The 24,480-nt window shown below is 41.9% G+C and overlaps 1 protein-coding gene across 5 annotated transcripts in view; it reads right to left on the bottom strand.

The window, feature by feature from the left end:
- The window catches only part of Sos1 (SOS Ras/Rac guanine nucleotide exchange factor 1), a 166,418-nt gene extending 154,849 nt beyond the window's left edge, over positions 1–11,569 (bottom strand). For 4 of the 5 annotated variants that reach the window (XR_015453000.1, XM_087216114.1, XM_004839335.4 and 1 more), the window contains exon 1: positions 10,915–11,568. Coding sequence is in view for 4 of the 5 variants with exons in the window: in XM_087216114.1 (XP_087072240.1) it covers positions 10,915–11,001 (87 nt within the window). In the remaining variant the exon portion in view is untranslated. Of the gene's footprint in view, positions 1–10,914 lie in introns of all 5 variants that reach the window. The other variant, XM_087216115.1, reaches the window with a different exon arrangement.
- Between the last annotated feature and the right edge of the window lie 12,911 nt (positions 11,570–24,480).

Below are 24,480 nucleotides of genomic sequence, written 5' to 3'. Positions count from 1 at the left end.
CAGTTCCTCAAAAAGCTAACCATCACATTTCCAAAATGACCCAGCAATTCCAGTCTAAAGTACTTACCCAAAAGACCTGACAACTGGGACTCAATCCAATACTTGTATGTCAATATTCGCTACAGCATTATTTGCATTAGTCAAAGGTAAAAAGTAGCTGAGCATGGGAGTGCACATCCATAATCCCAGTACTCTGGGAGGCTAAGGCAGGAGGATTATGAGTTTGAGTCCAGTGTGGGTGACTTGGTAACTTACGTGACCCTATCTCAAAAATAAATAAAAATTGGGCTGGGTCATAGCTCACTGCAAAAGCCCTTGAGTTCAATCCCTAGAACCACCTAAATAAGACAGACAGATGGTCAGATGGACAGATGGTAAGAAGTACTCAAATGCCAACCAAGAGATAAACTGATAAAATATGATATGCACACATCACAGAATATTATTCAGACTTTAAAAAGAATGAAATTCTGGAACATCCTACAACATGGATGAATCTTGAAAACATTATGTTAAGTGAAAGAAGTCATGCAAATAGACAAATGTTTTACAATTTTATTTCCATGAAATATCTAGAATAGGCAAACTGATACCAGGGTTTGGGAGAGAGGGAAGTGAGGAGTTATTGCCTAATGTGTATAGAGTTTCTGTTTGGTATGATGAAAAAGTTTTGGAAATAGCTAGTAGTAATGGTTGTGTAATATGTATAATATAATTATAAATGTAATAGCACCAAATTGTATACTTAAAATGGCTAAATGGAAAATGTAATGTTATATTCAACCACAATTAAAAATTCAAAGTTATTAAATCTATGCACAGAAATCAGAATCCCGTCAAAGTATTTAAACAAAAGAACTATAAATATAATTATCAGTAACTACACTCCATTACTCATTATTGAGTCCTATATATAAAATAGTTTCAGGAGTTATAAAAGAATAACTAAAATTTAAGACAACTTATTATAAAACACCTATATTAATTAAAAATATAACTTGTTGGGCTGGGGATTTAGCTCAGTGGTTCTGCTGCCTGCCCTGCAAGCATAAGGACCTGAGTTCGATCCCTGGTACCAAAAAAACAAAACAAAACAAAAATATAACTTATTTTTTATCTCAACTTTTGTTTTATTCTTTGATTTCTCTTTAATCCTGAACCAAGCCATCTTCTGTGTAGTAGAATTGATCCCTTTTGCAATTAAGCTGCTTTAAAACATATGGGCATGGGGCTGGGGATGCAGCTGAGTGGCGCCATGCCTCCCTGGAAAGCATGAGGTCCTGAGTTCAATTCCCAGTACAAAAGGGGGGGGCAGATTACACATCTTTTTAATAACCAGATATAAGTTCCATAAAAGCAATAATGCTTTTTAAAATTTATTTATTTTAAGAGACGGTACTGCTATATAGCACACACTGGCCTCAAACTCAAAATCCTCCTGCTTCAGACCCTCCAGGGCTGGGATTATAGGCATGTACCACCACACCTGGCTACTTTTTAATTTTATATCAATAATGCTTGCCCTACAATAAATGCTCAAATAATTTGGTGAATAAAACAAAACCAGTAAAAATTATCATGTAGTGCTCACTTCGGCAGCACACACACTAAAAATTATCGTGAAAGTAGCATTTAAGAGACTCTCAAAATCATCTTACTGTTGCTGGGGATTTAGCTCAGTGGCACCTCACTTGCCTTGCAAGTGCAAGTTCGATCCCTGGTATAAAAAAAAAATCTTACTGTTATAATTTTTAAATATTTATTTTTAAAATAACATCTGAATAATTCAAGAGCCATAAAACCAAAACTTTAAATTCTCTTTTCCCATGTATTTCATCATCCCTAACTCATGTGAGAGGTTACCAGAATTTGACTTTACAAGGAACTGCATTTACTGATTTGTGTTTGCCTCTGAGGTTGCCCAGGCTAGAAAGGAAAGCCATCTTAGGAGGCATCTTCATGGCTAGAACACACTACTGAGCTGCCTGCAGTACTAGTTCACTGGTCTATACACGCAATGATAATCTGGGTACCACTTGAATTGTTTTCTTTTGTGTTACTTACTATTCTGTTTGTGGTTTTCTGCATAACAGATTTATTACATAAACACTGAATAGAAAATACAAAGTTCATATGATTAGCTACTGAAGCAAACTGTGTGCCATTAATTTTAATACAAATTGTTTTTGGGGTGTTTTTTTTTGGTACTGGGGATCAAACTCGGGACCTTGTGCTTGCGAGGCAGGTGGTGGAACCACTGAGCTAAATTCCCGGCCCTATGTATTATATTTTTTAATATAAGAGGTTTGAGGGGAACAGATTACCCACTTTAAGTGGGGTAAAATGGAATTCAATTACGTCAAATCACGTAATTCACAGACACAGAGATGACCTGACTGGCTACAAGAATAAGCCTCTCAGCTCCGACTACGGGCAGCACAATCAACTAAGGGCCCCAGTGCTGTACTCTGAAATCCACCACTCTTTGCAGTGGCCATGCTTCTAACTAGGATAGCAGGCACACCAAGGCAGGCCTACACTGAGATGCAGATTTCCTGTGATAGGCAACTTTCACTCAAAGACTTCCTGAGCCCTTGGCAAACTCTCCTTACTATTGCACTGCCATGTAAGCCGCCCAAAGTTCCTTCCTTCCTTACCTCTCTCTTTTACTTGGAGTCAGACTTGCCTTTTTCAAATAAAATCTTATGCAGAACTCACCTTAAACTAGGAGATTTCAAAGCTGTCTTTATTCAGCTTCCTCTCTTCTGAGGATTGTCTTCCCTAAAAACCTATGATTTGGGACAACTAGAAAACCACCGTGCTATACTATACTACCTGCTCCGAAGAGGCAATGCAGTGCAGTAGAGTTGTCTTAGAAGCAGCACGGTTAGGCTCAAATCCTGATTCTACTCCTTATTAGTCGTAAGACATTGAGCAATTTGCCCTGTGAAGATCCATTTCCTTATCTGTAAAACTGGGATATTACCATTTTGAAGTCAATAGGGCCAGGTCTAGTAGTACATGCCTGTAATCCCAGCCACTTGGTGGGCTTGAAAGTTCAAGGCCAGCCTGAGCAACTTGGCAAGACCCTGTCTCAAAAGAAAATTTTTTTAAATAAATAAAGGGCTGGAAATGTAGGTTAGTGGCAGAGCAGGTGCCTAGCACATGCAAAGCTATGGGTTCAATCCCCAGTACCAGCAATAAAGCAAACTAAATTTTAAAAAGATTCAATGGGTGGAATTGAGAGAAGTTTATAAACAACAGTGCTGGAATACTGGCACATAGCAGGAACTCTGTAAGATAATATCTGCTATAGTTTATTATCCCAGTAATAAAAGGTTATTTACTACTAACTGAATCTATAGTAATGAAGAGATAAATAGAATAGAAAGTCTAGAAATAAATGAATAGCTATATAAATACAGACACAGATATAAATGTGTTCATACATATGCATGTAAAATAATTTAATTTTCATAAAAATATTAATACAATCCAGGCCAGAGATTTAGCTCAGTGGTTCTGCCGCCTGCCCCGCAAGCACAAGGACCTGAGTTCAATCCCTGGTACCAAAAAAACCCCACAATCCAATAGGAAAAGGAAGGTCTTTTCAACAAATAGTTCTGAAGTAATAAGATACCAGTATGAAAAAAGAAAGCATCTCAATTCCTATTTTAATACATCATACACAATTAACTTGAAATAGTTCACAGATTATGTCAAAGTTAAAATAATAAAGCTTTTAGGAGAAAGCACTAGGAGCAAATCTTTATGATTTGTTACCAGGCAAAGCACTCTTAGCCAGATACAGTGGTATGTGCCTATAACGCCAGGTACTCAGGAGACTGAGGAGGAGAATTTTAGTTCAAGACCAGCAAGGACAATTTAGTGAGACTCTGTCTCAAAAAAAAGTGAGGGCCTATTAGATACAGCAATAATCTTAAAAGAAAAAAACTGCTAAATTTTACTCCATCAATATTAAAATTTTCTGTTTGTCACAGAACACTATTAGGCAGAGTGTAGTGGTACACCCCTGTACTCCTAGCACTCAGGAGGCTGAGGCAGGAGATTCACTGAGAATTCGAGGTCAACCTGGGCTACACAATGAGTTCAAGATCAGCCTGAACTATATAGTCAGACCCTGTCTCAAAACAAAAACAAAAACAAAACCCCCAAAAATAACACTAATAGGAAAACAGGCAAGTAATAGGCTAGAAAAATTTCTGTAAAATATATATCTGGCAAAGGACAGTTATCCAAGATATATAAAGAATTCTTGTAATCCAATATTAAAAGGAAAAAAATTCAACTTTCTAAATGAACAAAAGATGTGAATAGACATTGCCCAAAGAAAAGAGCATAAATGGCCCATGAAAAAAAGTTCAATATCATGAGTTGTCAGGATCACAAGGCCACGATGAGATACCACTACACATTCACTGTAATGGCTAAAATTAAAGACTAGCAACACCAAATACTGACAAGGATGTTGCTGCGGTTTAGATCTAGAATATCCCCAAAAAGCTTCATGTGTTCAGAGGTAGGGCTTTGGGACGGTGATTTGATCACGGGGCTCTGTGATCATGCACTCTGGGATTCATGTATTGGTGAGTGCAGTGGTCAAGTGTGCTGTGGGGGGGGGGGGGGGCTGGTTAGAGGCAGGCAGCTGGGGGGTGACCTAAGGGTGTATCCCCCCCTCCCCGGCCCCTCCCTTCATCCAGTGTCCTCACCACTATGATGTGAGCGGTACCTTCCTCCACTATGACCCTCTGCCACACCAGCTCTGCTCCAGGGCTAGCCAACCATGGACTGTAACCATAAACCAAGTTAAAAAAAGTTCTGGGTGTTGGGTATTATGTCTCAGGAATGAGAAAATTTTCTTAAAACAGATGGAGAGTAACTGAAACTCATATATGGTTGGTGAAAATGTAAAATGGTACAACCACTCTGGGAAAGCGTCTAATAGTTTCTTATAAACTAAACAGAAACCTATCTTATGAGCCATTTCTTCTTGGTATTTATGCAAAAGAAATGAAAACCTGTATTTACAAAATGATTTGTATAAGAATATTCATGACAGCTTTATTCTAATAGCCTCAAACTTAAGACATCCCAGGTATCCACCTATGGGACAAACTAAAATATTCATACGAAGGAACAAATGACTGAATTCTGAAAAACACAAGGCTTCCCCCAAAATATATACTATTGGATGTTCTAAAACAAAGAGGATTAATCTTTAGTGGAATGATAAAAGATCAGAAACTTGGTCATGAGGCTAATTGGATGAAGTCCTTTGATTTCCTCATAAAACTATAGGCTACCAAGTAGGAACTCTCTGCTCTCCAACCTCACACCCATCTGTAGTTCTGTGCCCATCTCAAAGGAAAGGATGTCACCACCCTTGCCAGGGGGAGCAGGCCTCCATGTTGAAAAATGCAGACTCTAACCAAGCTTCTTGGGCATATTGGTCTTTCCAAATCTTGGTTTTCGCCCTGCAATAATAGTAGAAGCAACAATAGTATCCTATGAGAATTAGATGGGGACACATGTGAAGCGTTTAAAATAGTATCTGAATAATAGGTCAAACCAAATTCTACCACTTGCATTGCTGAACTCATCTTCCTTGTTCAGCACCTTCACCACCATTCACTACTTCAGTGCCCAAAGGCTAAGTCTCTGTCAGTTTCAACTAAGAAACAAGAATGTCTTTCCCAACCTTGAATCCCCTTCTTACCTCAGCAGTATCTTTTTTTCCTTTCATTTCCAAGCTTCTCAAAAAAATAATCTGGAAAAAAGGTCACTTCTTCCTGCTATTCTTATTTTTTCATCTTCATCCATCCTCTACCCTCATACTAAAGCATGAGTGGTCACATGAGTGACCAATGACCCCCTCAGCTGTCAATCTAACATTTTTCAGGCACTTTATTTGGCCTTTCTATAGCCTGACATGGTGAAGTCCTATCCTGAAATTTATTCCTCTCTCAACTTCTCAGACACTAGAATCTCACTCCTGCCACTGACTCCCTTCTTCTCCATCTCTTTTTTTTTTTTTTTTTTTTTTTTGGTACCAGGGATCAAACTCTGGACCTTATGCTTGTAAGGCAGGTGCCGGAACCACTGAGCTAAATCCACCTCTTTCCCTCTGCCCTCTCCCCACACACCATTTTCCAATCCCCTCCTTCAATTCCATGCCACCTATTTCAGTCTTACTCTAATCATTCCAGTGGGTGGTCCCACCTACTTTTTTTTTTGGTACCTGGGATTGAACTCAGGACCTTGTGCTTGTGAGGCAGGCATTGGCACCACTGAGCTAAATCCCTGGCCCCTAACCTACTTTTTTTTAACACCTTCATTGAGATACAACTGACAGCCAGGCGTGGTGGCACACACCTGTGATCCCAGCACTTAGGAGGCTGAAGCACGAGGATCACTGTGAGTTCAAGGCCAGCCTGGGCTACACAGAGTTCAAGGCCATCCTGGACTACATAGTGAGATCCTGCCCTGTCCCTGCCCCATAAAGAGATAAACTGCACATTTCTAAACTGTATGATCTGACAAATTCTAGTATATGTTCACACCCCTAAAACCATCAGCACAATAAAAATGAAGGAACATAAAAGACTCTATTTAAAACAGTGATTTACCTTAGCTCTTATTTTATAGAACTGTACACAAATGGAATGATACATTCTATACTCTTTTTTGGTTTGGCTCCTTTCCACTAAATTTGAGATGTAGCCACGTTGTCTATCAGCACTTCACTCCTTCTTATGCCACTGTGTGGCTATATCACAATAAGCTTATTCACTCCCTCACTGGTGGACATTTGGGCTATTTCTAGTTCTTGGCTGAAGAGAGCTTCCACGAACACTGATGTGTATGTCTTTACAGATACAGGCTGTATCCACACTTATAGCTTTGTCCAGAAGTTCCAAATCTACTTCATTAGATATCAACAGTGGACTGCAACTTGAACCAGTATACCTGGATAAACAAAGGGACTTTTATCAGTATACCAAAGTCATCTTATTATGCCACTACTCTCAATTCCAAAGCCTTTTCTCCTAAGATTCTCTTGCCTGACTAATGCATACAAACCAGAAATAACTCTTCCTGCTTAAGTTTTCCCGATCACTTAGTGAAGTCCTGTCAATTCTGCCTTTTAAACATCTCTCAAATACAATCCATCTCCACATTTCCATCCTAGTTTAAATGTACTCATAATTCAAATGCATATTGTTTTAGCTGGACTATTAATCAAGCTTTCTAACTTTTCTCCTTACTTCAGGTCTTTCAAACTCATTTTCCATTGTATGAACAAAGTGAATTTTCTAAATTCATATCCGGTGTCACTTTCTTATTTAAAACTCCTCAGTGGCTTCTATCCAAGATAAAATTTGAGCTCCTCAGCTTAACATACAAGAAAAATTGTCTATTAATACTACCCAGACTCACCCTAACATTTCCCATCCTGTTCTTAGTTTTTGTTTTTTCTGATTATGTCATTTACCTCTTTATTCTCAGTGCCAAAGACAGTATTTAGTCTGAGGTAGACATGGTACACTGCTGGGATAAATAAAATAAAGCTTACACTGACAGATGCAGTGCGAGAGCTGCAGTAGGCCATTCTGAATATATTCAAAAAAGTAGCAGTCCTGCCTGGCAACAGTATAAAGAACAGGACAGATCATGGTAGGGAACCAAGTCAGAAGATCAGTATGAAACCAGATCATCATCAATCACCATCACTACCTCCATCCTAACAACTGTGCACTGTACTTTAGCTTATGTTAAGCTCAAAAGACATTAGAGTGTGACATATTCCAAAGTGTACCGAAACTTCTAAAATTTGGAAAACAGATAAAGGCATGCAGGGAGTTAGGAAGCTATTGCATTATGTGGGAAAGGGAACTCAGTTACATCAACTGGAGAAGGGAACAGATTAGAAAAACATGTCAAAAGGGGAACAAACACATAGGCTTTGCCTGAATGTGGGTAATAATGCACACAGAAGTCAGAGATGAATGAAAACTCTTGAACCAGTCAAATAAAATACTAAAGCTATTAATCAAAAAGAAATTTAAAAACTGGTACGTGAAGGGAAGAAAGACTATAGTTTTAATTTAAGTATTCTTTTATCCATTTACTAAAATTGAGCGCCGAATAGATGTCAGGCACTGTGTTCACTGGGAATAAAACAAAAGCAGGGTATTATTTCTGTTCTCAAGAAGCATTCAGTCTCGTTGGAGGAGAGGTAGGGAACAGACAAGTAAATCAGAACTTAACACTTATTGCCAAGAAATAACTATAGGGACACCTGCATACTCATGTTTATTGGAGCACAGTTCACAATAGCCAAGATGTAGAAGCAGCCCAGGTGCCCATTAGCAGATGAATGGATGAAGAAGATGTAGTAATATATACATATATACACAATGGGATATTACTCAAACATAAAGAAGAGTGAAATTATGTCATCTGCAGGAAAATGAATGGAACTGGAGATCATCATGTTAAGAGAAATAAGCCATTTCAGAACAAGTATCACATGTTCTCCCTAATATGCGGAATTTAAAACAGATGACATGAAAGTAGAAGGGAGACTGTTACTAGATGAAGTGAAGGGAATAAGGGAGAGGGGGTGTAAGGGTCATTAATGGGGGATGAACGTGATCAAAATATTACATGCATGTATGAAAATACCACTCTGAAACCCAGTATCTTATAAAACGAATAGGCACTAATAAAAATATATTTTAAAAATAAAAACCTTTAAGAATTCACTGCTAAGAGTTAGGATAGGGGGCTAAAAGAAAACTTAGCCCTGAGAAACCAAAAAAAGCTCTGCAGTGAGTCCCAGAGAATAAGCAGTGCTAGGCCAGGCAAAGAAGGGCATTTCAGGTGAAAGGAACAGCATGCCCAAAGAGCCTCGGGTAAGAGAACACAAGCTGGGCACCTCTACAAGCAGTCTAATAACAAGTCTGAAGGAAGCATTCAAGATATGGAGATATACACATGAAATGCCCAGCAGGCAGGTGAAAATGCAGGTTCCAAGCTACCAACAGCAAATTCAGATAGGAAATATATTTTCAAACTTGTCTTAAAATCACTGTTGGTGGATATCCTACTAGGCAGCTAGTGTATATGTCTATCTCCTTCCATCACTTTTGCTTAAGGTCAAAGCCTGAGCTATGTAAATAAGCAAAGAACACTAGTGGGACCACACTAAGTTGGTGATGCATTCCTTGTCTAAAGACAGTAGCTATTTACTCAACTTTAGTTATTGCCTTGCTTGAATGTCGGCTCTATGTGGAAATTTTTCTACTCTTTAAACTGAAAATTCAGATTTTACATAAAATTTCCCATTTTTAAATACTGGCAATTACATTTAAAAGTAAACCAACACTGTGACAGCCAGACAAAATGTGTCTGTGGACAAATTTCTACAAGGGACACCCATGTAGCAATTAGACCAGGGCTGCTAAGTCCTACACTGCTTTTCCCACTACTTCAAAGGATATTCAACTGGTATCTTGGTGGCTCCCTTGGGATAGGAACTGATTGCTTCTAAGTAAAATGGCCCCAAACTGGTAGTGTTTTTACGAGGCTATTTTTTTGTACATTTAAAAACAAATTTCTGCCTACCATTACCCTGTTAGTACACCAACTTCTAGCATCACTGAGACATATTGCTCCCCTTCTACTACAATCAAAGAAGTTAAGCTTTCAGGTAAAGCAAAAGTAAACACATGGAGTGAGGCCAAGTGGAATTTCTAATGAATAAAGTATGCTATGTGACATTTCTTTGATCTTCTTTAAAAACATCAAAGAAATATTTGCAACTAGTGACACACTATATGTGGGGGGGGGTAATTTAAATATGAAATAGAACAACAAATTACGGTAGCAAACCAAATAGTTTCCATTGTAAGATACCAAGAGGGAGATGGGGAGAACAAGGCAAAAGGGAAAGTAAAAGTTGCTGGCCTTTGAGAAATATCAGGCACCTTTTAAGACATTTTGATAAAGTACAAATGTTTAACAAAGGTACAGCATAGTCTCAATTCTCAGAAGCAAAACTGTATTTTAACCAGCCAGCATAAACAGTCTCTGAGCAAGAAATCAGGATTCAGAAACACTATTAAAAGAGTAAAGCACTCTCTGTAAAAAAGATAAAAGAAAAAAATCTGTTCTTAAATTCAAACACACCAGTACCAGAAGCTTTAATACAGTGTTTACTAAGTCACACTGCTGCTTTAGAAGCTTTTAAAATGTAGCAACATTGCCAATATCAAAACAATGTGGCAAATTTTAAAACACAAATGTTATACATTCTCCACCAAATGCAAGTAACCAAGACTTTCAAGCTCCCTCCCTCCAAATCTGAAAATAGTGGCATTTGCACCAGTAACGGAGGTTGGGGGGAGGGGGTTCAAAAGAGTGCAGCGTTATTACCGAGGGCGAGCAAAGCAAAGCAACGCAAAGCAGGCCTGATTCCTGCTGGCAGGCAAGCTCGCAATTACTTAAAGCAAGCACTATGGCCAGAGCATTCTTGAGCCAGTAACACAAGTGTACTGGACACCTAAGACCGGAGGCTGACAGCAGCTCTGCCTTGAAACCCAGAAGGCGGAAAAGTGGCCTGCTTTGACCTCCACAGAAAACAGCCTCCTCCAACTGTGGTCTGGGAATCAGGGGGCAGCGGATTAACCTCTCAGAGGCGGGATGGTTAGGACAAGCACCGCCAGGCTTCCCGCGCCCTTCCCACCCCCTGGGGTGAATGTCAACACCGGGGGCCAGTCGAGCGCAGGGACCCCAGGGTGCGCGGTCGTGCGGCGGAGCAGCCCCGACCCCGGGAGAAAGCGCCGGCGCCCGCGGGGCTGCAGCGCGAAGCGGGGCTCCGCGCTCTCTCACCTTCTTCAGCGCTGGCACCAGCAGACCCCGCCACTTGGGCGCGTTCTCCTCGCTGAAAAACTCGTAGGGCAGCTGCTGCGCCTGCATGGTGCCCCCGGGGCGCCTTCGGCGGGCGAAGGGGCGGCGGCGGCCGGTCGGGAGCCGCGAGAGGGCGAGCGCGCAGCTCGGAGGAGGGCCGCGGCCCGCGCACGGCCCGGCCCCCTCGGGCGCCGCGCGGCCGCGCTAGCCCCGGAGAAGCAGCTGAGGGGCGAGGCCCGCACCCGGCCACCCACGCGACACCGACCCCTGCACCGGCCGCGGACAGCGAACGCAGCCCGGCGGCGGCGGCGGCGGCATCCCGCACCCCGCCCCGGGGCCAGGCCCCCGCCCGCCGGCGCCGCCCCGGCCGCCCTCCGCCCTCCGCCCTCCGCCGGAGCTGCGCTCCGGGCCCGGCCTGGCCCGCGGAGAGCGGGCGGATGGGGGAGGACACGGAGGGCGCCTCGCCTAGCGGGCACGCGGGGCACAAGAGGCTCCGGGCGGGGCGCAGCCGAGGCCGGGGTCCCGAGGGAGGGGCACGGACCGAGGTCGCGGCCAGGGGATCCGGCTGCCTCAGCCGCCGCCGCCGCTGCCGCCGCCGGTGCAGCGCCGGAGCTTCCTACTAGCGAACTGAACCTGCTCGCTATTGAGCATGCGCCGCCGGGCTGGGCCGGTTCGCTCCGGGTTTTCCGGCTCCCCGGGAAGGAGGCGGGACGGACGCACCGGCCAGGGAGGGCGCCGTCGGCAGTGGCCGCGCTCCTCGGGGCCACAGGGGAGGGGCGAAAGCCCCCGTGAAGGCGACCCTGAGGAGTGGAGCCTGCGAGGCGGGGCTGAGCGCCGCGGCGAAGCCGCTCCCATTGTGTGGTCTGGCCGCTAGGGTCCCCACCTCTCTCTGAGAGCCTCTGGGACCTTGGTTTCGGAAAGGAGGGGGTGTGTGTACGTGCGTGTACTTTGTTCCCCAGCCCGGAGCACGCAATGTGTAGTAAACAGACTGCACAAAAGATACGTTTCCCTCTCACGGAACCTACCGCTCCGTAGCAGAAGTGATTGCAATGTTTCCAATGGGTCTTTCCATATTATCAAGAATAAAAATGTGTACGTGTAGTATTGATTTTGTGTGTGTTCAGATTTAATCTATTCAAACCAGCTTCACTTCAAGTATGAACTCCAAGAAGCACTTACCTCCAGTGAAAATTGAGACCTCTTCTGCAGTTCCCAAATCCCGGAGCGTTTTACCTTTTTTCTTATCAGCCTAAACCTAAGCAGTTCCACGTGTGAGTAGATCTTAGTGCCCTCTCGGCGCACTCACTCTATGGTCTTCTATCTTTCATGGCTCTTTCCACTAGATAATAAACTCCTGGAAGGCAGATCTTTTTCACTATGGGCTGTGCCCACAACAGGGACTTAGAGTTTATGGAATGCTAAAGCAGTATCTATAAATTGTTACTCCATCCTAGAAATGCAGATGTTTGTTTATAACTGTGGCACGTATGGCACAATATGGCACCATGACACCTCAAGGTTTATCATGAAACACTTTCTTAGTAACATCTCATTTAATTCTCATAACAACCCTATTATTTTCATTTCACTGGGGAGCAGGCAGTTTAGAAAACTTAACCTGGGCTGAAGCTGAAATCGTGTCCTGATACAATAACCAAAATCACATAGATGAGAAATGTTTAAGACATGGTTCTTGATCTTTACAGTACCTCTTTGAGAATCTAAATGTATGAGTTTCTGTTTGTTTTTGCTTTTTTATTTTTTGGTACTGGGGATCGAACTCGGGTCCTTCTGCTTGTGAGGCAAGTGGAGGAACCACTGAGCTAAATCCCTGGCCCTGTTTTTGCTTTTTGAGACAGAGTCTCTCTATGTAGCCCAGGCTGGCCTCGAACTCGCTGCGATCCTCCCTCCTCAGCCTTCCAAGTGCTGAGATTACAGGCATGTGCCACCACGTCCGGTAGATTCTTTCCTTTTAAAATGTACACCTGGCATATATGATTCACATTTTTAAAAAAAACTCCCATCGCTTTCAAAATGTTCAAAAGTCACATCTTAAAATCTATCTAAAAACCCTCTGGGTAAGAAGCAATAGCGGAACCATAGCGGAGAGAGGAGTTGAGAGCATGAAAAGGAGCTTCAGAGGAGATGTCAGTCATTTTTAAATGGAAAAATGATTGGTTTGTGTAAGTTCTAAATGAGCCAAGACCAGCCCTCTGCATAAAACTATCCTGTGGCTTCTTATTGTTCCCAGAACACAAGCTTCCTACCATAACTCACGAGGCCGTGTACCTGGCTCCTATTTAGTCTCAACGTTTTCTCACCATCCCCAACCTTGTCACACCTCACTCGGGTCACACTATTACTAGAAAACATGAAGCTCTGTCCTGCCTCGATGGCTTTGCTCTTTTTTCAGTATGGAGCTACTGGCTGTTCCCTTGACTAGTTATTAACTTCATCACCTCCAAGAAACCTTTCACCAGTCTAAGTAGTTCCCTCCGTATGTTTCTATCATACGCCCTGTGCATTTACTTGCTAGCACGGAATCAGTCCTCTAATTTGGTTGTTGGTCTCCCTTCACTAGAATGCAAATGCCAAGAGCTGGAGACAATCTTGTGTATCTAGTTCACGGCCATATCCCCACGACCTACAGTGCCTGCAGAGTACACGGCAGTGTTTTCAAGGGAGCGAAAGTTACATGGAAGAAACTTTCAGGGAGACTACATAATCAAAGTTCCCCCGGACAACATGTCATCTTTCAGGGTGTGCAAGTAAAAGCTACATTCACTGGCTTCTGAATGTCAGGGAGTGTTGAGGGATTGAGACTGTTGACTTCCAAGTTCCCCTTCCAATGAGAATTTCTGATTTAACTGCAGAGAGGAACAAGCCCTAGAATAATGGATTACAGCCTGGGCTGCTCAAGAATCGCGGCCGGGGAAGTTTCATCACTACGCAAGTTTTGAGAAAAGAGAACACGCAGCTGGAGGGAAGCTACCGTGGAGCACCTGAGCCCCCTCTGAACTGTTTGCTTATATCTTTTGGGGCAGAACAAAACATCCGTGAGGTGGGAGCTGGAGAAGATAAGCCAGCCAGCATCAGAAGTGTGGGAGCGGAGGCGCAGATGCCCCCGAGGCCCTCCGCCTATACCCAGTAAGAACGGCGGGCCAAGGCCCCCTAGCGTAGGCTCACAAGCTCCTCCCGGCGACCCTCGGGATCTCGGGAGCCCGGCTCCGGACCGGACGTGACGCACGAGGGCGCGCCCAGACCCACTAGCGGAAGCCCGAGGGGACGTGTCCAGGAGCGGTAGCCGAGTTCCGAGCGTTGGAACGGGGCGGCGGGGGAGGGGCGGGGAGGTTGCGCTGCCCCGCTGTGCCCTCTGGAGGTGGAAGTGCCGTCCTAGCGTTGCTCTCCCTGCAGCCACAATCACCTTGGTGAAGCAAACTTTGGGTGCAGCTACTTAGTTTCCTGTTCCACTGGCGGTTACCAGGATAAAGTCCAGAGTCCTTTACCTAATACTCGTGGCTTTGCTCAGTCCAGCCACTACTTATCTTTCCGGCTGATTCTGACACTCAGAAAGAACTACAGTACTCTTGACTCCTACAAACCCATCATCCGTCAGTTTCCTGCACGGGCTGCTCCGTGTGCCTGGAATGCCTGGGCCCCTCTCTCTCGAATCCCCGCCTCACAGCATCTCGCACCCGAGCTCCCAGCCACGGTCTCCGAGCCCCGCCCCCGCCCCCGCCCCCGCCCCCGCCCCCGCCCCCCCCGCCCCCGCCCCCGCCCCCGCCCCCGCCCCCGCCCCCGCCCCCGCCCCCGCCCCCGCCATTCCTGCCCTTGAACTTTTTTTTTGGTGCCGGGGATCGAACTCGGGTCCTTGCGCTTGCGCAGCAGGCGACGAAACCACTGAGCTAAATCCCCGGCCCTCTGCCCTTGAACTGCAGCCGAGTTAACGCCACTTCTCCTCCGGCGCTCAACACCCCCCCTCCCCCCTTTTTCTTTCTCTCTCTTCCTTCTCAAGCCCTACCCTCAACTCCATTTATACAAATGCTGTATGTAATCAGAAAATACACCAAAATAAAGTAGTTGCTGAGAAGAGCACCGAATGCCAGCCCTTTACTCACCTTTAGCTACTTTGAGAAAAACACCACCACCACTACCACCACCACCACCCGCTTCCTTTCTCTGATCCTTGCCCTCTCTCGTTCTCCCCCTTCCCTTTCTCGCTTCCTCTCCACTCCACTCCCCTCCGCTCTCTCCAAAGATGGTGGGTATCGGGGTACATACAATTAACGGAGAACACCAAAGACTTCAAGATAGTCGAGAGTATTCCTTGCACTTCTTTTGCAGGTCCCTACAGGTACCAGGTTTTGTTGATCTGTTGTTGCTATTTTGTTTTGTTTTTTTGCAAAAGACTCTTTGGTTGATTCAAGTTGTTAAAAAAATCCTCACAAACTCATTGCACTCAAATCTGATGCAACTTTAATCAAATTCCCAACATAGTTTGTCACAGAATGCAACAAACTAAATCTAAACTGTGTATGGAAGAGGATAAAGCTAATTTTCCCTTAAAAAGAAGAAGGTAGTGGGCCGGGGATTTAGCTCAGTGGTTTCGCCGCCTGCTGCGCAAGCTCAAGGACCGGAGTTCGAGTCCTGGTACCAAAAAAAGAAGGTAGAGAATTTGATTTAGGAGATATAAATACAGTACTGATTACATAGCTACAGTAATTAAAACAACAAACGAATTAATCCATCAAGAGAGGGTTAAATATATAAAAACCTGATTTATGATACAGCAGGCCTTGGCAGATGCATGGGGAATAGATACATGGTTCACTAAGTGCAATATCGACAATTGATACAGAAAAAAATTTACATCCCTCACTCATAACCTTACACAAAGCAATCCCATTGAATTAAAAATGTAGATGCAAATGGGGCATGGTGGACACAACTGTAATACAAGCTCACTGGGAGGCTGAGGCAGAAGGATGTAAGTTTCAGCCCAGCCTGGGCAACGTAGCAATTTAGACTCTGTCTCAAAATAAAAAATAAAAAAGGTTAGGGATGTAGCTCATTGTGAAGGCCTTGGGTTCAATCTCCAGAACGGGAGGGGAGTGGGAGGTGTTTAAGTGCAGAAAGCAAAATTATAAGACTATGAGGAAATAAAAATTAGAACGTCTATAAATCAAAATATGCCATAAAGAAAGAGTAAGGATGAGACATGAACTAAGAGCATTTAGTCACAATTCATACAGCCAAAAAAGAATTAGTATCCAAAGCAGGTAGTTTACTTTGAAAAATGATGGTTAGATATGCATCTTATTAGTAGTCGAGCAAATGTAAATTAAGACCGCAATGAAACCCTGAAACCCGGTACAGTGGCATATACCTGCAATCCTAACTAGGCTAAGGCCGGAGGATCTCTCTAGAAAAAAATAAAATAATATGGTTCTGCCACCTGCCTGCCTAGTACCAAAAAATAATAATAATTTTTTTAAACTCTCAGTTATATATTATTCTTTGCCAATTGAGTTGACAAAAATTTAAAAGTTGAATAATAAGCTTTAGCAAGGAAGTGGAGCAACTGAAATTCTAATCCAGTTCTAATAGGAACATAAATGATAACCATTTGCCTTTTCTTAAAAAGGCATGTCATAGATAAAGTAGCACAGGATGTATTTCCATAGCACATATACCTGTATATTTATGTATCTATGTAGGTATCCATCCATCTACCCACCCATCCAGAGAAGCCCTGGGACCAGGGAAGTCCTCAATGTACCGTTTGTAACAGCATAAGAGGTAGAATGTATAGACTTCGGAACACTGTAGAGTAGCAAAAATGAATGAGCCACACCTGCATACACCAACATAGATTACTCTGAAGCTATAAGACTAAGGAAACTAGCCGCTATACAATTCATTATCAAACAAATAGAATTAAATTGTGTGCTATTTCTTGTGGAATCCAACCTCCAAGGTGTCCCAGTGAGCCTTGCCTGCTGGTATATGCCCTGCTCCCACATTGAATAGATAATCCTATTCAATAAGCAATCTGCAGAATAGACAATCTGACTATAACCTCTCTTGGGTCCTACCTTCTGGGGGAGGCCTTCAGCCTCTTAAAAACTCCTTAAATCTGGAGTAGCTCCTCAGTCTTTTTTTTTCTCTTTTATGATATTGACATTTTCTTAAGATGGTAAGCCTCTCTCTCACATATATATATATATATATTTAATATATATGTATAATATGTGTGTGTGCATGTAGAGGAGGTTGTTTAGTTTTATTTGTTGAGACAGGATCTCATTATGTAGTTGAGGCTAGCCTTGAACTCACTGTGTAGCCCAGGATGACCTCAACATGTGATCCTCCTGCCTCAGTCTCCTGAGTAGCTAGTACCACAGGTACATGCACTATCACACCCAGCTTATCATTTTTTTAGAAAAATTAAGTCATCACAGATATAAAGTAATATGCCATGATGTTGTATTTCCCTCATGGCTAATGATGTTGAGTATCTTTTCATGTTCTTATTGGTCCTTTATATATCTTCTTTGGAATGATGTCTGCTAAGACCCTTTGCCCATCCTTTAATTGGGTTGTCCTTTTTTTTTAACTGAATTGTTTATCTTTCTATATATTTCAGATACATGCTCCTTATCAGGTACATGATTTACAACATTTTCTCCCATTTTGTGGGCTTTTACTTTCTTGACAGTGTTCTCTGAGGAACAAAAGGTTTTAATATTTTTTTCTGGTACTGGGGATTGAACTCAGGACTTTGCACTTGGGGGGATGGTGTGACGCCACTGAGCTAAATTCCCAGCTCCAAAAGCTTTTAATTTTGATGAAGTTTGTGTGTTCTTTTGTTGTGGACTATTAAGCCTTTGGTGTTGCATCTAAGAAGGCTTTGCCTAACCCAAGGTCATGAAGATTTACCCCTATATTTTCTTCTAAGAATTTCAGCTCTTGTGTTTAGGTTATGATATATTTGAGAAAATTTTTGTGTATAGTGCACATAGATTCTTTTGCACATAGATATATAGTTGTCTCAGCAGCATTTGTTGAAAAGACAATTCTTTCTTTTCCCACTGAGTTGTCTTTGCACCATTATTGAATATTAATTGGCCATAAAGGTCAAAGTTTATTTCTGGGCTGTCGATTTTCTTCCATTCCTCTAGATGCCTGTCTGTCCTGATACCCGGCAACACAGTCTTGATTATTATAGCTTGTAATTTTTGAAATCAGGAAATGTGATTCCTCTAGCTTTGTTATTCTTTTTCAAGAATGTTGTGGCTATTCTGAGTCCTTTGTAATTTCATATGAATTTTAAGATCAGATTGTTAACTTTTTCAAAAATAGTAGCTAGAATTTTGACAGGAATTGTGTTGATTCTGCAGATTGATTCTGTGAGTAGTGCCTTCTTAACAATATATATATTTTTGTACCGGGGATTGAACTTGGGACCTTGTGCTTGTGAGGCAGGCGGCAGAACCACTGAGCAAAATCCCCGGTCCCTTAACAATATATTTTTTAAAAATTAATTTTATTGGTATACTGTAGATATACATAATGATAATATTCATTGTAGGGAATTTTTACCTGTACATGATATATCTGAATTCTTCTTTTTATTCTTAACAATATTAAATACTGTTCTATGAACATGGGTAGCATGAGCTGTCTTCCATTTATATAGGTCTTACTTAATTTCTTTCAATAATGGCCTGTAGTTTTCACAGTAAAAGCATTGCTATTGTCATCTTGGTTTTTTTCATTTTTGTGTTTGTCTGTTTAAGACAGGGTCTTGCTAAGTAGTTCAGGTTGACCTTGAACTATGCAGCCCAGCTGGCCTCCAAACTGCAGCAATCCTCCTACCTCAGCCTCCTGAATGCTGGGATTGCAGGGATGTGCCACCACATCCAGCTGCACTTGTCTTCTTAAATGTAATCCAAAGTAAAGTATTTTATTATTATTATTATTTATTTATTTATTTATTTATTTTTGTACGGGGGATTGAACTCAGGACTTTGCGCATGCAAGGCAGGTATGGTGCCACTGAGCTAAATCCCTAGCCCAGTCTTTTATTATTATTATTTTATTTATTTTTTTTGTACCGGGGATCGAACTCAGGACCTTGTGCTTGCGAGGCAGGCGGCAGAACCACTAGGCTAAATCCCTGGCCCTCTTTTATTATTTTTGATCCTCTAATGTGTGTTCTTGCTGTGGAGCTCCCCAGAGTTGGCCGCATCTTTGTCAGATCTGCAGCATCATCCATTGGCTTCTCTGCTGGTTCTTCCTCCTCTTTCTTCTTTTCACAGATGTTCCTAGGAAATATGCCTTTTGCATTCTATATATATATTTTTTAGCAGTACTGGGCATGGAACCCAGGGCCTCGCATACTCTTGGCAAGTACTCCACCACTGAGCTATGGCCCAACCAGCCTTCTGCCTTCTTAGCTCTGCCTCACCATCTGCTTCCTGGAGAACCCAACTGACATATTTATAAGTTAATATGGTTTTATAGGATATCAGCCAATTTGGGGGGGGAGGGGTACTGTGGATCAAACTCAGGTCCTTGCGCTTGCTAGGCAGGAGGCTGAACCACTGAGCTAAATCCCCGACCCTCAGCCAATATTTTTTTTAAATTTCATTTTATTGGTACATTTTAGGTATACAGTAGAATGACATTCATCATTGGAAATTTGCACCTTTACATAATCTCTCTTGATTCTAATTTTTCCCCCTTTCCCTGTCCTCCCTTCACCCCCTCCATCCCTCCCTATTTACAAAGACTTTGTTTCCATTTTTCATTTTCTCATATTAATTCCACTCCCTTCTTTCCTTTCCCCTACCCCTCCCACTTCCCCTTCCCCTCTGACCCTTTTCTTCCTATTTCACATTATCTATTATACCTTTTAGTCCTTATTTACACTTTCAGTTTCTCACACTAGAGAAACTATTCGTTATTTACACTTATGTGTCCTATTTATTTCACTTAAGAGTATCACCTCAATGTGCATCCATTTGGCTATATACCTCTCTAATTTCTCATTTTTTGTTTCTGCCAATATTTTTGGTTTCTTTTTTTTCTTTTTTTTTTTTTTTTTTTGGTATCGGGGATCGAACTCGGGTCCTTCCACTTGTGAGGCAGGCGGCGGAACCACTGAGCTAAATCCCCGGCCCAGCCAATATTTTTAATGATGTTGCAGCTATATAAATACTTCAAGTTCATTGATAATAGGAACATGTAACTTTCCAAACTGATTACCTTTTTAAAATATACACAAAAATTGGTATGGCTTTGAATCTATAAGGAAAGAGCTAATTGTTATACTTTGGTTATCTTTTGTTTGTTTCTGCTTTGGTTTTGTTATTGTGGGGGTGTTTTGTTCTGTTTTGTTTTGTTTTTGAGACAGGGTTTCACTGTGTGGTCCCAGCTAATCAAACTCAGGGTCTTCCTCCCTCAGCCTCACTATTGTTGAAATTATACTATGCACCACCACATCCGGCTGGGCTGTGTTTTTTTTAAACAGAAGTTATTTATGATAACTATGACTTAGGTATCTATATATATATAATAAGATCTATTCTTCTTTGTTTCTACCAGAGACACTCCCTTTATTTTTTGCCTGATAAACTACCAACAACTCTTTAAAAAAGAAAAAGGGCTGGAGAGTTAGCTCAGTGGCACTGTGCCTGCCTTATAAGTGTAAGGTCCTGAGTTCAATCCCCAGTACTAGAAAAAAAAAGAAAATGAAAAAGAAAAAAAGAGAGAAAGAAAACAATACAAAAACAATATAACATCATCCCTTGTGCAACAGCTCATTTCCGTAAATCTTTGAAAATTATTTATATGTACATGATTTTGAAGAGAACACCAGGACACAGTTTCATAAGGATTGCATTAAAGGTTTCCCTGAGGCAGAAATATTATTGCTTCAGACTTTTTTTTTCTTAACTTTGTCTAAAAATGAAAAAGTTGCCTTGATTTGTGGAGGGCAAAGTTTTTGTTTTCTTAACTCTAATACAGAAATTAAAACTAAGCCAAACAAACTTTGGAATGGAAAATAGTAATGGCTTTTTTAAAGAAGAACTGAAATTTAACTTGCTCAGCTAAGGAAGGCAAAAATGGGTTTTTTGTTACAAAGATTTAAGTGGGAATCGTTCTCATGAACTATTTTGTTCTTGTGTTCTTTTTAATTGTTTATTGATTTAGCTGGGTGGATATATTGTGACAATGAAACAGGGATAGAAGAGTGGTGTGAAGGCTGTGTGACGACGAATAGGCCCGGAACATTTCTGCTAAATTTATTCTTGGTTCTCATCAACTTTTGTTGTTCTTTGGAATGAGATTTTAAAATTACGCTTCTATCTGATTATTGCTGGGTTAGAGGGAAAAGCATTGCTTTTTGTATAATTGGCTTATGCCTGGTCACCTGACTTTACTTTTCATTAGTTTCGATAGTTTTCTTTCTAAGATAGTCTCTCATTCTCCATGAATTTAGTACTTTTATACAAAAATTCACTGATTCTGCCTTCAGACTTTTCATAAATACAAGAGCAGACCCAAGGCTGAGGATTTAGGTACAATTTCTGGATCCCATACTCACGCTGCCTTGACCCAAATTAGGAAAGCAGCCGTCACTGATGCTGAAAGATGCTGAATCAAGAAGTCATCTGCCAAATTAATGAGCTGCTGCCACAGCAGCTGGCTGGAGACCATGCCACCTCTGCCCAGTCTGCACCAATAAAGCAGATGCTCTCTCTCCATAGATGGCTCCGTTCCAAGTCAAAGCCTCATCTGAGTGCTTCTGTTGGTGGTATCTAAATCACACCTTGAGCCCTACCTAAGAGATCCTGAAAATATTGTTTTTTAAGCTTCTGTCTGTGCATTCCTTCTAAACCATGCCAATACTCAATATCTGCCATGGCATTCTTTAGCATATCTAGAAAGTTTCCTTCTATGTCTTTAAAAAATTTTTTATAAACTACACATAATATGAAATTCATATCTCAACTATTTGTAAATGTGCAGTTCAGTAGTGTTTAGTCTATTCACATTGCTATGCAACCAATCTGGAGAACTCTTCATCTTGCAAAACTGAAACTATGTACACATTAAATAACTCCCCATTTCCCCTTCTGTCAGCCCCCTGGTAACCACTATTCTTTCTGTTTCTATGAATTTGACTATTCTGGGTAACTCAAATAGAATCATACAGGATAGTCACGTGTCACCTAAGGACAGGGATGTGTTCTGAGAAATGTGTTGTTGAGCACTTTTGTTATTGTCTAAACATCACAGAGTATCCTTAAATTAGATGGCTACAACATCATGGGGTGTTATAATATTATGGGGCAACTTTTGTATGTGGTCTCGCATTGATGAAAATGTTGTTATATGGCACATGACTGTATTTGTCTTTTTGTGACTGACTTATTTCACTAGGCATAATGTCCTTAAGACTCATCTATGTTGCAGCATGTGCCAGAATTTCCTTCTTTTTTAAGGCTGAGTAATATCCCATTATATGCACATACTGTGTTTTATTTATCCACTCACATGTTGATGGATGTTTGGGTTGCTTCCATCTCCTACCTATTGTGAATAATGCTGCTATGGATCTGGTTGTACAAATCACTTTGAGATCCTGCTTTTATTAATTTTGTATATCCATTCTTCTCTTTCTTTTGATCTAAGAGCTTTGAAACTGGAAGGGCTGCTGGATGTTATTAGTTTTTCAGTGTCTCTGGAAGATCATAATTTTCAAGATGGCCACAACATTTCCCATCTCATGTTCTTGACACTGTTGCAGTGGTTCTGAGGAGTTCCACAGTATCTTGCCCTCCATCATGGTATTCCTCACAGCATTACTTCTGACCCAGGAATTCACTTCACAGAAATGAAGCAATGGGCTTATGCTTATGAAATTCGCTGGTCAGCCAATGGTCCCCACCATCTTGAAGCGGCTAACTTTATAGAGTTGTGCAGTGGCCTTATGAAGCCTAGTTACACTGCCAGTTATGTGACAGTCCTTTCAGGGCTGGGCTGGTTTCTCCAAAGACTGCAGATGTTCCAAATCAGCATCCAATAGATGGTACTGTTTCTCTCTCAGCCAGAGTTCACAAGTCCACTACTTATCATCATCCCCTAGTGATCCACTAGCAGAATCTTTGCTTCCCAAGATGTACAGCTTGTGGGCACAGAGGTCTTAGTTCCATAGGAAAGAATGTTTCAATGATTCCATTGATGAGTTTGCCGCCCTGCCACTTGAGGCTCCTCATGAGTCTAACAGATTAAGAAGGGAGTTATAATGTTGGCTGAGATGCTTGATCTAGACTAATTGGATTAGTACTTTACAATGTTGATGAGGAAGGGTATGTCTGGAATACAAGAACTCCCTTAGGGTGTCCAGTGTCCCTTAGTATTACTATACAGTGTGATTAAGATCATCAGAAAATTGCAACCCAAATTATGTAGGAATAGAAGTGCCCCAGACCCTTTAGGAATGAAGGTTTGGTTCATCATACGAGGTAAAGAACCACATCCAGTTGATATACTTACTGAGGCAAAGAAAATACAGAGGTAGTAAAAGAAAGTGTTTAGAAGTACAAGCTCCAACTACATGACAAGTCACAGAAATGAGGACTGTAGCCGGGCATGGTGGTGCATACCTGTAATCTCAGCTGCTTGGGAGGCTGAGGCCAGAGAATGGCAAATTTAAGACCAGCCCGGGCAATTTAGTGAAATAGTCTCAAATTTAAAATTTAAAAAAAAACAAAACACCTGGGGTTATAGCGCAGCACTCCCTGGGTTAATCCAAGAACTGCCTCCCCCAAATGAGGACTGTAATTGTCACAAGAATTTCCAATAATACATTGTGTGTGTGTGTGATATCATTTTCACTCTCATTCCTTTAGCATGTAACATAAGATGCTTTGAGTTTAAATAGGTATTTAAGTATTCTTTTTTTTCTAAGTATTCTTAATTTTACATCATATCATTTAATCTTTTTTTTCACTATCGGGGAGTCACTCCCAGGGCCTCACACATACTAGGCAGGTGCTCTACCTCTGAGGCACATCCCCAGCCATATCATAGTACTTAAGTTATGAGAAAAAACATCACCCACGAGCTTTACCTCCTTCTGAAGATGGAACTGCTGGTTATATTCAGAATAGTTGTATTGTGTTAGGCAGAACTATGTGAACTTGTTATTGTTTTTATTTGGAGATTAATTATGGCTTAAGGAGAACATACATGGGTCAAGTTGACAGGGGCAGGCTCGTGATGGCTAATTTTAGACGTCAGGCTGACTGGCTCAGGCATGCCCGGACAGCTGATAAACATCACTTCTTGGTATGCCTGTGAGGATGTTTCTGGGAAAGACTGGCATTTGAACTCATGCACCGAGTAAGAAAGATCTGTTCTCAATCCAGCGTAGATGAGTACCATCCAACTGTCGGGGGCCCAGACAGAACAAAAAGACAGAGGCAAGATGAATTGGCTCTTTATTCTGCAGCTGTGACACCCATTTTCTCCTGC

The sequence above is a fragment of the Heterocephalus glaber genome, unplaced genomic scaffold, assembly GCF_053883595.1.
Source record: "Heterocephalus glaber isolate CG9 unplaced genomic scaffold, H.glaber_assembly_v1.0 deba00001457, whole genome shotgun sequence".
Classification (NCBI taxonomy): Eukaryota; Metazoa; Chordata; class Mammalia; order Rodentia; family Bathyergidae; genus Heterocephalus; species Heterocephalus glaber.
The sequence above is the reverse complement of the archived record's forward strand: the minus strand, read 5'-3'. Positions and strand labels throughout refer to the sequence as shown.